Raw genomic sequence first — 13,813 nt, 5'->3', positions numbered from 1 at the left:
ACCGGGGACAGAGCACCGGGGACAGAGCACCGGGACAAGAGCACCGGGGACAGAGCACCGGGACAAGAGCACCGGGACAAGAGACAAGTCTCTGGATGTCTGCAGCGACGTGGTAGCTAGCTGACTACAGCTTCAGGCTAGCTGAATTAGCACCCGCAGGCTAACAGTAGCTGAGCAGTGAGCGGGACAGTCCGCGTCCCAGGACCCTCACACGGACACTCAGATGTCCTCCTCCGCTGATTGACGCAGTGTCGCCGTGGAGAGATGGTTCATGTCTGGAGAAGTTTCAGTCCACCAGCCTGCTCTTCGGTGTCAAGGTAACGCAGCACACCGCAGCTGTACTTCCGGTTGAACATTTCAAAATAAGATGCGTGGACTCAGTTAAAACGCCTCAAATTTAAACCCAGTAAAGTCTCCTTATCTGTGCATTCCTGGGATTGTTTATTTGTAGTTGTACATCTGTCATTGATTTGGACATTTGACAGTGTAACACTTTATTTGTCAGTGCACCAAGTCCTGTACACACTGGAGGTACACACTGGAGGTACACACAGGAGGTACACACAGGAGGTACACACTGGAGGTACACACTGGAGGTACACACAGGAGGTACACACAGGAGGTACACACATGAGGTACACACAGGAGGTACACACTGGAGGTACACACTGGAGGTACACACAGGAGGTACACACTGGAGGTACACACTGGAGGTACACACTGGAGGTACACACAGGAGGTACACACTGGAGGTACACACTGGAGGTACACACTGGAGGTACACACTGGAGGTACTCACAGGAGGTACTCACAGGAGGTACACACTGGAGGTACACACTGGAGGTACACACAGGAGGTACACACTGGAGGTACACACAGGAGGTACACACAGGAGGTACACACAGGAGGTACACACTGGAGGTACACACAGGAGGTACACACTGGAGGTACACACAGGAGGTACACACAGGAGGTACACACTGGAGGTACACACAGGAGGTACACACTGGAGGTACACACTGGAGGTACACACTGGAGGTACACACAGGAGGTACACACTGGAGGTACACACAGGAGGTACACACTGGAGGTACACACTGGAGGTACACACTGGACCGACATCTCCTTCATCTTCTGTGTGCTGGGGCAGTCATGGTGTCCTGAGTGTGAATGAGTGCAGTAAGTGGTCCGGACTTTTTAAAAACAACATTTGAGAAAATGAAATGAGTTTAATGTGATGTAATCTGACCTACACACCGTGACATGACGTCACACATTTTAATGATCGAGTGATAAAGATTGCAGCAGTTTGAGCTCAGAAATTAAGTGAGTGTGAGACGACCGGTCATAATATGAGAGATTAACGCTGTAGTATAAGAGTTAAAGTACAGCCGCAAACAACAGGACATCAGTCCGGTGCACAGTGAAGTCCTCCCCATCTCCAGTGTTGAGTTCAGCTCCAGGTGGTTCTGATATGGTAACGGATCAACACACAGACCTGTTTCTTCACGAGTCCTCACTGAATCATCTGAAAGGCAATCACCTCAGCACCATTATTTAAATATCATGAACACACTCTGCTGCATGATGACCCCTGTGATGGTGACGGAGGTAGAGAGGCCTCCCGGCAGCAAGTGTTCCAGGTGTTGTACTAGTGGTGTTCCAGGTGTACTAGTGGTGTTCCAGGTGTTGTACTAGTGGTGTTCCAGGTGGTGTACTAGTGGTGTTCCAAGTGTTGTACTAGTGGTGTTCCAGGTGTACTAGTGGTGTTCCAGGTGTTGTACTAGTGGTGTTCCAGGTGTACTAGTGGTGTTCCGGGTGTACTAGTGGTGTTCCAGGTGTTGTACTAGTGGTGTTCCAGGTGTTGTACTAGTGGTGTTCCAGGTGTACTAGTGGTGTTCCAGGTGTTGTACTAGTGGTGTTCCAGGTGTTGTACTAGTGGTGTTCCAGGTGGTGTCCTAGTGGTGTTCCAGGTGTACTAGTGGTGTTCCAGGTGTTGTACTAGTGGTGTTCCAGGTGGTGTACTAGTGGTGTTCCAGGTGTACTAGTGGTGTTCCAGGTGTACTAGTGGTGTTCCAGGTGTTGTACTAGTGGTGTTCCAGGTGTTGTACTAGTGGTGTTCCAGGTGTTGTACTAGTGGTGTACTAGTGGTGTTCCAGGTGTTGTACTAGTGGTGTTCCAGGTGTTGTACTAGGTGTTGTACTAGTGGTGTTCCAGGTGTTGTACTAGTGGTGTTCCAGGTGGTGTACTAGTGGTGTTCCAGGTGTGTTCCAGGTGTACTAGTGGTGTTCCAGGTGTTGTACTAGTGGTGTACTAGTGGTGTTCCAGGTGTTGTACTAGTGGTGTTCCAGGTGTACTAGTGGTGTTCCAGGTGTTGTACTAGTGGTGTTCCAGGTGTACTAGTGGTGTTCCAGGTGTTGTACTAGTGGTGTTCCAGGTGGTGTACTAGTGGTATTCCAGGTGTTGTACTAGTGGTGTTCCAGGTGTTGTACTAGTGGTGTTCCAGGTGTACTAGTGGTGTTCCAGGTGTTGTACTAGTGGTGTTCCAGGTGTACTAGTGGTGTTCCAGGTGTACTAGTGGTGTTCCAGGTGTACTAGTGGTGTACTAGTGGTGTTCCAGGTGTACTAGTGGTGTTCCGGGTGTACTAGTGGTGTTCCAGGTGTTGTACTAGTGGTGTTCCAGGTGTTGTACTAGTGGTGTTCCAGGTGTTGTACTAGTGGTGTTCCAGGTGTTGTACTAGTGGTGTTCCAGGTGTTGTACTAGTGGTGTTCCAGGTGTTGTACTAGTGGTGTTCCAGGTGTTGTACTAGTGGTGTTCCAGGTGGTGTACTAGTGGTGTTCCAGGTGTACTAGTGGTGTTCCAGGTGTTGTACTAGTGGTGTTCCAGGTGGTGTACTAGTGGTGTTCCAGGTGTACTAGTGGTGTTCCAGGTGTACTAGTGGTGTTCCGGGTGTACTAGTGGTGTTCCAGGTGTTGTACTAGTGGTGTTCCAGGTGTTGTACTAGTGGTGTACTAGTGGTGTTCCAGGTGTTGTACTAGTGGTGTTCCAGGTGTTGTACTTATGGTGTTCCAGGTGTTGTACTAGTGGTGTTCCAGGTGTTGTACTAGTGGTGTTCCAGGTGGTGTACTAGTGGTGTTCGAGGTGTACTAGTGGTGTTCCAGGTGTACTAGTGGTATTCCAGGTGTTGTACTAGTGGTGTTCCAGGTGTACTAGTGGTGTTCCAGGTGTTGTACTAGTGGTGTTCCAGGTGTACTAGTGGTGTTCCAGGTGTTGTACTAGTGGTGTTCCAGGTGTACTAGTGGTGTTCCAGGTGTTGTACTAGTGGTGTTCCAGGTGGTGTACTAGTGGTATTCCAGGTGTTGTACTAGTGGTGTTCCAGGTGTTGTACTAGTGGTGTTCCAGGTGTACTAGTGGTGTTCCAGGTGTTGTACTAGTGGTGTTCCAGGTGTACTAGTGGTGTTCCAGGTGTACTAGTGGTGTTCCAGGTGTACTAGTGGTGTTCCGGGTGTACTAGTGGTGTTCCAGGTGTTGTACTAGTGGTGTTCCAGGTGTTGTACTAGTGGTGTTCCAGGTGTTGTACTAGTGGTGTTCCAGGTGTTGTACTTATGGTGTTCCAGGTGTACTAGTGGTGTTCCAGGTGTTGTACTAGTGGTGTTCCAGGTGTTGTACTAGTGGTGTTCCAGGTGGTGTACTAGTGGTGTTCCAGGTGTACTAGTGGTGTTCCAGGTGTACTAGTGGTGTTCCAGGTGTTGTACTAGTGGTGTTCCAGGTGGTGTACTAGTGGTGTTCCAGGTGTACTAGTGGTGTTCCAGGTGTACTAGTGGTGTTCCAGGTGTACTAGTGGTGTACTAGTGGTGTTCCAGGTGTACTAGTGGTGTTCCGGGTGTACTAGTGGTGTTCCAGGTGTTGTACTAGTGGTGTTCCAGGTGTTGTACTAGTGGTGTTCCAGGTGTTGTACTTATGGTGTTCCAGGTGTACTAGTGGTGTTCCAGGTGTTGTACTAGTGGTGTTCCAGGTGGTGTACTAGTGGTGTTCCAGGTGTTGTACTAGTGGTGTTCCAGGTGTACTAGTGGTGTTCCAGGTGTTGTACTAGTGGTGTTCCAGGTGTTGTACTAGTGGTGTTCCAGGTGGTGTACTAGTGGTGTTCCAGGTGGTGTACTAGTGGTGTTCCAGGTGTACTAGTGGTGTACTAGTGGTGTTCCAGGTGTACTAGTGGTGTTCCGGGTGTACTAGTGGTGTTCCAGGTGTTGTACTAGTGGTGTTCCAGGTGTTGTACTAGTGGTGTTCCAGGTGTTGTACTAGTGGTGTTCCAGGTGTTGTACTAGTGGTGTACTAGTGGTGTTCCAGGTGTTGTACTAGTGGTGTACTAGTGGTGTTCCAGGTGTTGTACTAGTGGTGTTCCAGGTGTACTAGTGGTGTTCCAGGTGTTGTACTAGTGGTGTTCCAGGTGTAGTGGTGTTCCAGGTGTTGTACTAGTGGTGTTCCAGGTGTTGTACTAGTGGTGTTCCAGGTGTTGTACTAGTGGTGTTCCAGGTGTTGTACTAGTGGTGTTCCAGGTGTTGTACTAGTGGTGTTCCAGGTGTTGTACTAGTGGTGTACCAGTGGTGTACTAGTGGTGTTCCAGGTGTTGTACTAGTGGTGTTCCAGGTGTACTAGTGGTGTTCCAAGTGTTGTACTAGTGGTGTTCCAGGTGTTGTACTAGTGGTGTTCCAGGTGTTGTACTAGTGGTGTTCCAGGTGTACTAGTGGTGTTCCAGGTGTTGTACTAGTGGTGTTCCAGGTGGTGTACTAGTGGTGTTCCAGGTGGTGTACTAGTGGTGTTCAAGGTGTTGTACTAGTGGTGTTCCAGGTGTTGTACTAGTGGTGTTCCAGGTGTTGTACTAGTGGTGTTCCAGGTGTTGTACTAGTGGTGTTCCAGGTGTTGTACTAGTGGTGTTCCAGGTGTTGTACTAGTGGTGTTCCAGGTGTTGTACTAGTGATGTACTAGTGGTGTACTAGTGGTGTTCCAGGTGTTGTACTAGTGGTGTTCCAGGTGTACTAGTGGTGTTCCAGGTGTTGTACTAGTGGTGTTCCAGGTGTTGTACTAGTGGTGTTCCAGGTGTTGTACTAGTGGTGTTCCAGGTGCTGTACTTTTGGTGATCCAGGTGTTGTTCCAGGTGGTGTACTAGTGGTGTTCGAGGTGTACTAGTGGTGTTCCAGGTGTACTAGTGGTATTCCAGGTGTTGTACTAGTGGTGTTCCAGGTGTACTAGTGGTGTTCCAGGTGTTGTACTAGTGGTGTTCCAGGTGTACTAGTGGTGTTCCAGGTGTTGTACTAGTGGTGTTCCAGGTGGTGTACTAGTGGTGTTCCAGGTGGTGTACTAGTGGTGTTCCAGGTGTTGTACTAGTGGTGTTCCAGGTGTTGTACTAGTGGTGTTCCAGGTGTTGTACTAGTGGTGTTCCAGGTGTTGTACTAGTGGTGTTCCAGGTGTTGTACTAGTGGTGTTCCAGGTGTTGTACTAGTGATGTACTAGTGGTGTACTAGTGGTGTTCCAGGTGTTGTACTAGTGGTGTTCCAGGTGTACTAGTGGTGTTCCAAGTGTTGTACTAGTGGTGTTCCAGGTGTTGTACTAGTGGTGTTCCAGGTGTTGTACTAGTGGTGTTCCAGGTGCTGTACTTTTGGTGATCCAGGTGTTGTTCCAGGTGTTGTACTAGTGGTGTTCCAGGTGCTGTACTAGTGTGTGGTGGTGGGCTGTGGTTTGGCTGCAGGGGGGGGACAGAGTAGGGGAGTGATTCAGTGAACGGTATTGGGAAGAGGTGTAATTAGCTGAGCTGAGCCTGATTTGAATGATTGTCTCTCTCCCTATAAATGGAGCAGTGAGACACCAGAGAAGGGATGGAGTGCTTGGAGGCTCTGCAGACGTTGAGACGGACGTGGCATTGGCGCTCAGAGGCGCGACATGAGGGCGCAGGCACGGTGGCGGGGTGAATTGAGCTGAAAATAAACCACTTGAACTGAGAACCTACGGTGGTAATACGAGCACGTTACACTGGCCCCCAAAGTGGGGCGGCACATGGATTTGGACGGACAGCACGCGGAGTTGCCGGCACAGCCAGTCATCGCGCTGGGGCAAATGCTGGGGGGGATCGCGGCCATGCAGCGCTATCTAGCGGAGGAAAATAGGCATCTCCTGGGGGCGCTTTAGGCCCAGGCACAGCGGCAAGCCCGCACACTGGAGCAGCTCGTTGCCCGGCCGGCTGCAGCTCCGTCAGCGCCGGGCCCCTCGTCATTACCCAAAAACATGCACCTCAGGTTGGTTGGCGCCGCGGTCGTGGCAGCCTGTTGCAGCAGCTCCCCCTCGGGATGCTGCTGTAGCGACAGAATTTCCCCTCGGGGATTAATAGAGTACAATAAAATTAAAAAAAAAAAAAAAAATTAGCGGGGGTGGTCTTGCACAAAATTACTCTAGCAGATGAGGTCCAATCCTTTCTGGAGATGTTCGAGGCAGTGGTGGGGGCATGTGGCTGGCCTGCGGCAAAGTGGGCGGTGCAGCTCTTGCCTCTCCTGGCGGGGGAGGCACAGATGGAGGCCCTTGACATGTCTACGCATGGCTAGGGCCTGGGTACCGGCCCTTCACGTACGCGCAGCGGCTGAGGGTCGCAGCAACCAGGTGGCTGCAGCCGGGGAACGCAGGAGAGGTGCGGGCGGTGATCGGAAAAGTGGTCGTCGAGCAGTTCTTGGAGGGTCTGCCGGCCAGGACGTCAGCGTGGGTCCGCTGCCCCCGCCTTTCGATGCTCGAAGCGTCATCAACCTGGCAGAGGACCTCCTCGCTGTCCATCCCAGCGGTCGGGGGGACGGCGGTTGGCCGCTGGCTTCAGCCCGACCGACTCCTGCTCCTCGGCGGAAGATACAGCAGCAGTTCTCGGCTCGGCCCCTACCAGGTCCGCGGTCGCTATTCCTCCTTCAGTTCCCCGATCCACCCAACCAACACCGGCACTCTTCCCAACCTACAGGGGGCTCTTCAACCGTCAGGGCAGGAGTGTTGGAGTTGTGGGCAGCCCGGGCACTTCCGGAGGGAGTGTCCTCTGATGGAAGTGGGCCAGACGGTTTGGGTTGCTGGCCCTACAGCACCCTCCCCCGGTCCAGGAGCGATGTACCGCATTCCGGTAAGGACCCAGGGGTGTGTACATCAGGCAATGGTGGATTCTGGCTGTACGCCGTCTATGATTCACCAGAGTCTGGTTCGGCCCGGGGCATTGGTGGAGGCATTGTGGGTGAAAATTAGGTGTGTGCATGGGGATGTTCACCAGTATCTTGTTGTGTCAGTGGAGATTAGATACTTGGGGAAAAAGCATAGTGTGAAGGTTGCGGTTAGCTTCGCCTTACGCACCCTCTAATCTTGGGAACAGATTGGCCCGGGTTTCATAAATTAATGGGGCAGTGTACGGGGGTGCGTTCACGACAGATAGGGTCATGCGGTATGTGTGCTGTGCTCAGCGGTGACGCGAGGTTGTCCGATACTGCAGACAGGGTGGGTGAACCAGCTGAGCCTCCCACGGAGACCCCACAGGTTCCCGAATTACCCTCCATGGAGGATTTTCCACTTGAGCAGTCTTGTGATGATACTCTACATTTCACCTTTGACCAAGTGATAAGAATTGATGGTCAGATGGTGTGCCCTGATGCAGTGCCAGCATATCTGCACTTTTCATTGATTAGGGACAAGCTGTATAAAGTGAGTCGTGACACTCAAACAGGTCAAGAAAACACCCAGTTGTTGGTGCCGAAAAGCCGCCGGGAAATCCCATCTCTCCGGGACCCAGAGAACAGACGTTGCCCAGTTGCAGAAGCAGTTTGCTGACGTGTTCTCCCTCCTGCCAGGACACATGGACCTCATAGTGCACAACATTGAGACGTCTCCGGTGACGGTGCGGTCGCGACCCTACAGGCTACCTGAACACGAGAAAAATTGTTCAGAGAGAATTGGCTGCTATGCTGGAGATGGGGGTAATAGAGGAGTGCCTGGTGTAGCCCCATTGTTCTTGTTGTCAAGAAGGATGGATCTATACGGTTCTGTGTGGACTATCGCAGGGTGAATGATGTGTCACGATTTGATGTGTACCCAATGCCCCAGGAATGAACTCCTGGACTGACTGGGCACTGCGCGTTTCTTCATGACACTGGATTTAACCAAGAGCTACTGGCAGATTCCTCTCTCGCCAGAGTCCAAGGAGAAAACGGCCTTCTCCACTCCGTTTGGATTATACCAATTCACCACACTTCCCTTTGGGTTGTTCGGTGCCCCGGCCACTTTCCAACGCCTCATGGACCGGGTGCTGCGTCCGCACGCTGCATATGCTTCCGCCTACCTAGGTTAGGCTGGATGGCTCCCTGGCCTACGTCGGGCGGTGGGGGTATGTGGTGGTGGGGCGTGGTTAGGCTCAGCTGCAGGAGGGACTGATTGGGGGAGTGGTTCAGGGAGCGGTGCCTGGAAGGGGCTTAATTAGCCCCAGCTGAAGTCAATCAGTGATTGTCCCTCTCTTCTCCTTAAAAACCCAAGTAGCAGGACACCAGGTCTCTCACTCCTAGGGACACGGAACGGGAGGCTGGCTGCAGACAGGTTATGTGGCATGTGGCATGTGCCCGAATGCCCGGCAGGAGAGCCCAAGAGATCTATGTTATTGGTTGTGTGAAATAAAACCATTGGAAAACCGTACTTTGGTGGGTTGTTGTGTGTTCGGCCAAGAGAACCCACAGTGACGGCAAGGATATCTGTCACAGGTGATGATGGTGGTGATGATGATGATGGTGATGATGAGGATGATGAGGATGATGATGATGATAATGATGATGGTGATGATGATGATGATGATGGTGGTGATGATGATGATGGTGATGGTGATGATGATGAGGATGATGAGGATGATGAGGATGATGATGAGGATAATGATGATGGTGATGATGATGATGATGGTGATGATGATGATGAGGATGATGATGATGGTGATGATGAGGATGATGAGGATAATGATGGTGATGATGACAGAGTCATTCATTCAAATTAAGAAACTGATCTGATCTATTTTTTTTATCTCCATCTTTTATTCTTTATTCAGATTGATGAGCTGCAGTTTGTCAGAGATCAGCTGTGATTCTCTGGGTTCAGCTCTGAAGTCCAACCCCTCCCTTCAGAAACATCTGGACCATCCAAAACATCTGGAACATCTGGACCTGAGTTACAATGAGCTGCAGGATTCAGGAGTGAAGCAGCTGTGTGGTTTTCTGGAGAGTCCACACTGTAGTCTGGAGACTCTGAAGTAAGTTCACTGTCTGTTCCTGTTGTAGATCTTCTCTGTTTAATCAGCAGCTGCAGCTCCTTCATGTTTCATGTTCATGTCTCATCTCTCATCTCTCATGTTCATGTCTCATGTCACATCTCTCATGTCCATGTCTCATCTCTCATGTTCATGTCTCATGTCTCATGTCCATGTCTCATCTCTCATGTTGGTATCAAACATCAGTTGGTATCAGTGTTTCCTGTAAACCTTCTCTGTTTTCTCATTTCAACACTGAACAGCTGATCAGTTTCATCTGTGTCACAGCTCTGAGATCAGTCTGCAGCCTCCACATCACAGAGCCAGCATTACATTAGCAACCAAGGAGTGTTCAACACACCAGAAGCTCTGCTGCAGTCCAGTCATCCATCAGTGTATCTGTGAACATGTTCAGAGACGGCCTCCATGTTGATGTGATGGTTCACAAACACGACATGTTCATCAGCACACACACACACACACACACACACACACACACACACACACACACACACACACACACACACACACACACACACACACCACACACACACACACAGCAGTCAACCAGCAGTCACCATGACTCAGCAGTTTATTTCCTGTCCTGCTCTTTATTCTGACTGACAGTTGATGGAGGAAGTTTCTGCAGACTCAAGGTATCACCTCTGTTCTCTCTGCTTCTCTCTACAGGTGGTGATCTGTGGGAAGGAGGATGGGACTGTGTCTCTGCTGAGAGGAGGAGGAGGAGGAGGAGGAGGAAGGAGGAGAAGAGAGAGAGAAAAGAGAGAGAAGAGAGAGAGAGAGAGAGAGAGAAAATAGAGATAGAGGTTTCAGCCATCTCTCTCACATTAGTTTATTTGACCTCAACAGATGTGTGATATTAATAATCTTCATCAATCAGTAAATGAGCAGGTGGAATATTTATATGATTTGATTTTATACACTTTATTAATCCCCGAGGGGAAATGTCTTCACTACAGCAGGGGGGCTCTCAGGGGGGAGCTGCTGCAACAGGCTGCCACTAGCGCGGCGCCAGGTAACCTGACCTGAGGTGCATGTTTTTGGATGATGGGAGGAAGCCGGAGAACCCGGAGAGAACCCACGCAAGCACAGGGAGAACATGCAAACTCCGCACAGAAAGGCCCAGGACCGGATTCCAACCCGGAACCTTTTTGCTGTGAGGTGACAGTGCTAACCACTGCACTACCGTACCACCCAATGTCATGTGTCTTCTCTTTATCTACTTTTAGGACCTGTGTGAAAGTCGGATGACGTTTTAGATCAAGTTCATGCAGAAATAAAGAACATCCTGAAAGGTTCATGAACTCTCCAACAGCACTGATGATTGAGTGAAAGCTGCTTCGCTGCGTCCTGGTTATCTGGAGAACTTCATTCAGAGCACAACGACAGCTGGAGCAGATGATGCACACGGACACCAAGCAGCAGGTTCATCAGGTCTTTGAGGGGTGCTGGTTCAGTGTGCAGGTGTGAAGTGGGAGGAGCTACTGAAACAAATGACTGTAGGACATCCAGGACAATACGCCTCAATACGTTGTGAGAATACTGGCCTATATGAAGGTATTTTTGTGTCTTTATTGTGCAGCAAAAAAAACTGTGTTGAGAACAAATTTCTCGCACTGCAATCAAAAATCAAGTTTGTAAGTAAAAAGAGGAGTTCCTATGCAAATGATTTATTCTCAGTTTATATATTTTTACATACAAACTTGATTTTTGACTGCAGTGCGAGCAATTTGCTCTCAAAACAATTTTTTTGCTGCACAATAAAGAGACAAAAATCCCTTAACAGATCCTTCCCTGTCAGCTGTTTGAGGGGAAGAAGTGAGAAGAGAAGCGGAGGGCGAGTTGAAGGTCTTTGTTATGCACTTACAGTCTTTGTCCAGAAGGTGGCGATGATGTCCTGCTGTGGAACTGCAGCTCGACTGGGTCGAACCACCTGAACCAGGAGGTCTGGATCACCAGCTGCTATTTGATTGTCATTTTAATTATTATTTTGATAAACTTTGCCTAAATTGGCCTTTTGTGATACAAATGTTGGAAGAAACCGAACCAGTGCTCCTTCATGGTGCTGAAAGTCGGACTCATTTAAATGGGACCGTTTTAATGCTGTTTGAGTTTGTTTGCTTCATTTTCTGCAGGTTGTGTTCTGTTGTCGACCTGCCTTGGTTTCATATGAGAACACGTTTTGTGTGTCGGTTTATTAAACAGCTTCATTTGTCACTGTGTCACATCGAAGACGAAATCACACCCATGAAATAAAAGGTAGAAATGAAGACACCAGGCTGACGTGTCTGAGAACAAACGGCTCCCACTCACAATACAGTCACGTTTTTAGGAAAATGACTTCATGGGTTTACTTTTATTTTGTTTACTACGGATTCGTTAATTTTGAAAACCGGAAATTGTGCGGTTGTTCCTCCCTCCCTCCCTCCCGCCTCGCGCCTCCCTCCCTCCTGCCTCCCTCCCGTCCCTCTCCTCCAGTCCGCCGTTGAGCTCCGCCGTGTCGGCTTCCCTCGCTGCCCGCTGTCCTCGCCTCCTTGCCGGCTGTCTTCACTGGGGAACCCCGCTGGTCTGACTGTCTGGGAGCACCAGGGTTCAAAGATGAGTCCCCGGTCCCGGAGCTGGTTCGGGTTCTGGACGTGCTTGCTGAGCCTGAGTGTTTCGACCCGGGCTCTGGAGCTGGAGGAGCTGTTTGAGTTCGGAGAAGAAGCCGGAGACCAGCAGCTGCAGCCCGGCTCGGACTCCTCCGCCGAGCTGCTCCTCAACGGTCCTCTGATGTTCTTCAGCGAGACCTTCAACAAAGTTTATGTGAGTGGGACTGGAGAGGGGGGGGGGGGTGATTCAGAAAATCTAATGACACAAATCACTTCTGAAAAAGAACAACAACTAAAAGGACTGAAATGAAATGTCAAACAAGAGCTGAGATATTTGTCATCATTTTTTATTTCCAATATGAATCCACAGATCGTTCACCTTCCACTTCACATCTCAGTAAACACAGAATAAAGAAGCAGCTTTTTTGACTTGAAATGATGAAGATGATAAACGTGGATGAATTTCTACATGTTCAAACCCTCTCCTCTGATATGCTGACACAGCAGATCAATAACTCAAACTGTCTCCTGGTTGTTGTGCAGCTTCACTCAACCACTTTTTATTAATCTCCATTTATTGCTCAGCTGATTCATCTTTCTCTGCGTTCTTCTCTTTAGACCACGTTGACCTTTCTTCTCTCTGCTGGGTTCTTCTTCTTCTTCTTCCTTCCTCCTCTCGCCGGCTCGTGAACACCGACAGGTTCCTGATGTCCTGTGTCTCCATCACACTGACGGGGACGATAATCTGACCAATCAGAGGTCCGCAGTGTTTTCACATCAGCTTCAGCTTCGGGCCGGTACCGTGAGGTGGAAAAGGTTCTGATGTTGAAAGTAGTCTGTCTCATCCTCAGACTGTTTCTAAAAGAGTTCGTAGCTTCAGGTCTGTAAAATGGTTCTGATCCAGAAGTGTCTTCAGCTGCAATACCAGCGAGTGCCACTAGAGGTCGGCTCCAAAAAGCCTCCGGCTCCATAGACTCCCATTCAACTTCTCTCATCAAATCCAAAGTGAATAAAATGTGTCCATCAGTTATCTCGGTGTTGTTAGCTAAAGTCACTCCTTCTTCTTAGTTTTCTGGAGGTCCATCTGAAAATAATCCCTCATTCATTAGAAAAGAAGATTCAAGAAGACCTGTTTTTGGGGGCGTGTCTGTTTGATTGACAGGCCTGTGGTGCAGTCATGTTACAGCTATCGGTGGGCGGGACGTAGTATCGTCAGGTTTCCGATCAGATCGGTCAGATCCACCTCTGGCTCCTCCCCCAGCTCGTCCAAATATGGTCACTTCCTGCTCCAAACCGCTCCGAACTAACAAGATGGTGACGGACAGAATCTGAACTGGAGGATTCATAACGTTCACAAACCAACGATGACATCACTGCTGGTTGATGACATCATCACTGCTGGTTGATGACATCACTGCTGGTTGATGACATCATCACTGCTGGTTGATGACATCACTGCTGGTTGACTCTCGGTTTCATCCTGCAGACAAACATCTTCTGTCTCCTGCAGTTCGTTTCACATCCTCTTGCTCCTCTTGGTTCTGTGAACGGTTCTTCCAGTTCAGTCTTTGGACCTCCTCACTGTTCACTCACACTGACTGAACTCCCGTCTTCAGAGGTGTCAGCTCTCTCTGTGTTTGATGACTCCTGATAAGTGTCTCAGTCACCGCCGCACTTTTTCTTCCAACACGTTACACAATAAGAGTCCTGTCCTGTGTCCGTCCGTCAGTCCGTCCGCTCGCTGCCTCTGATTTGTGGAGTGTTTGTTTCATGTTCAGATGTTCTGCTGCTTCAGACTCCCTGCTCTCCAGCTGAGCTGAGCACACCTGAACACACACACACACACACACACACACACACACACACACACACACACACACACACACACACACACACACACACACACAC

The 13,813-nt window shown here is 49.8% G+C and overlaps 1 protein-coding gene across 1 annotated transcript in view; it reads left to right on the top strand.

Annotated features, from left to right (window-relative positions):
* Window positions 1–223: 223 nt before the first annotated feature.
* LOC138614214 (nidogen-1-like) overlaps window positions 224–13,813 on the top strand; it is a gene marked incomplete at its 3' end in the record, with an annotated part of 40,230 nt that continues 26,640 nt past the window's right edge. The window contains exons 1-5 of the mRNA XM_069687515.1: window positions 224–317; window positions 9,096–9,296; window positions 9,984–10,013; window positions 10,544–11,259; window positions 11,793–12,119. Of these exons, the coding sequence (XP_069543616.1) occupies window positions 11,913–12,119 (207 nt within the window). The remainder of the gene's footprint in view (window positions 318–9,095; window positions 9,297–9,983; window positions 10,014–10,543; window positions 11,260–11,792; window positions 12,120–13,813) is intronic.

This window comes from Brachyistius frenatus, unplaced genomic scaffold, assembly GCF_029030835.1.
Source record: "Brachyistius frenatus isolate BFR_SWC_R1_liver_20210118 unplaced genomic scaffold, ASM2903083v1 Contig_469, whole genome shotgun sequence".
Taxonomy (NCBI): Eukaryota; Metazoa; Chordata; class Actinopteri; family Embiotocidae; genus Brachyistius; species Brachyistius frenatus.
The sequence above is the reverse complement of the archived record's forward strand: the minus strand, read 5'-3'. Positions and strand labels throughout refer to the sequence as shown.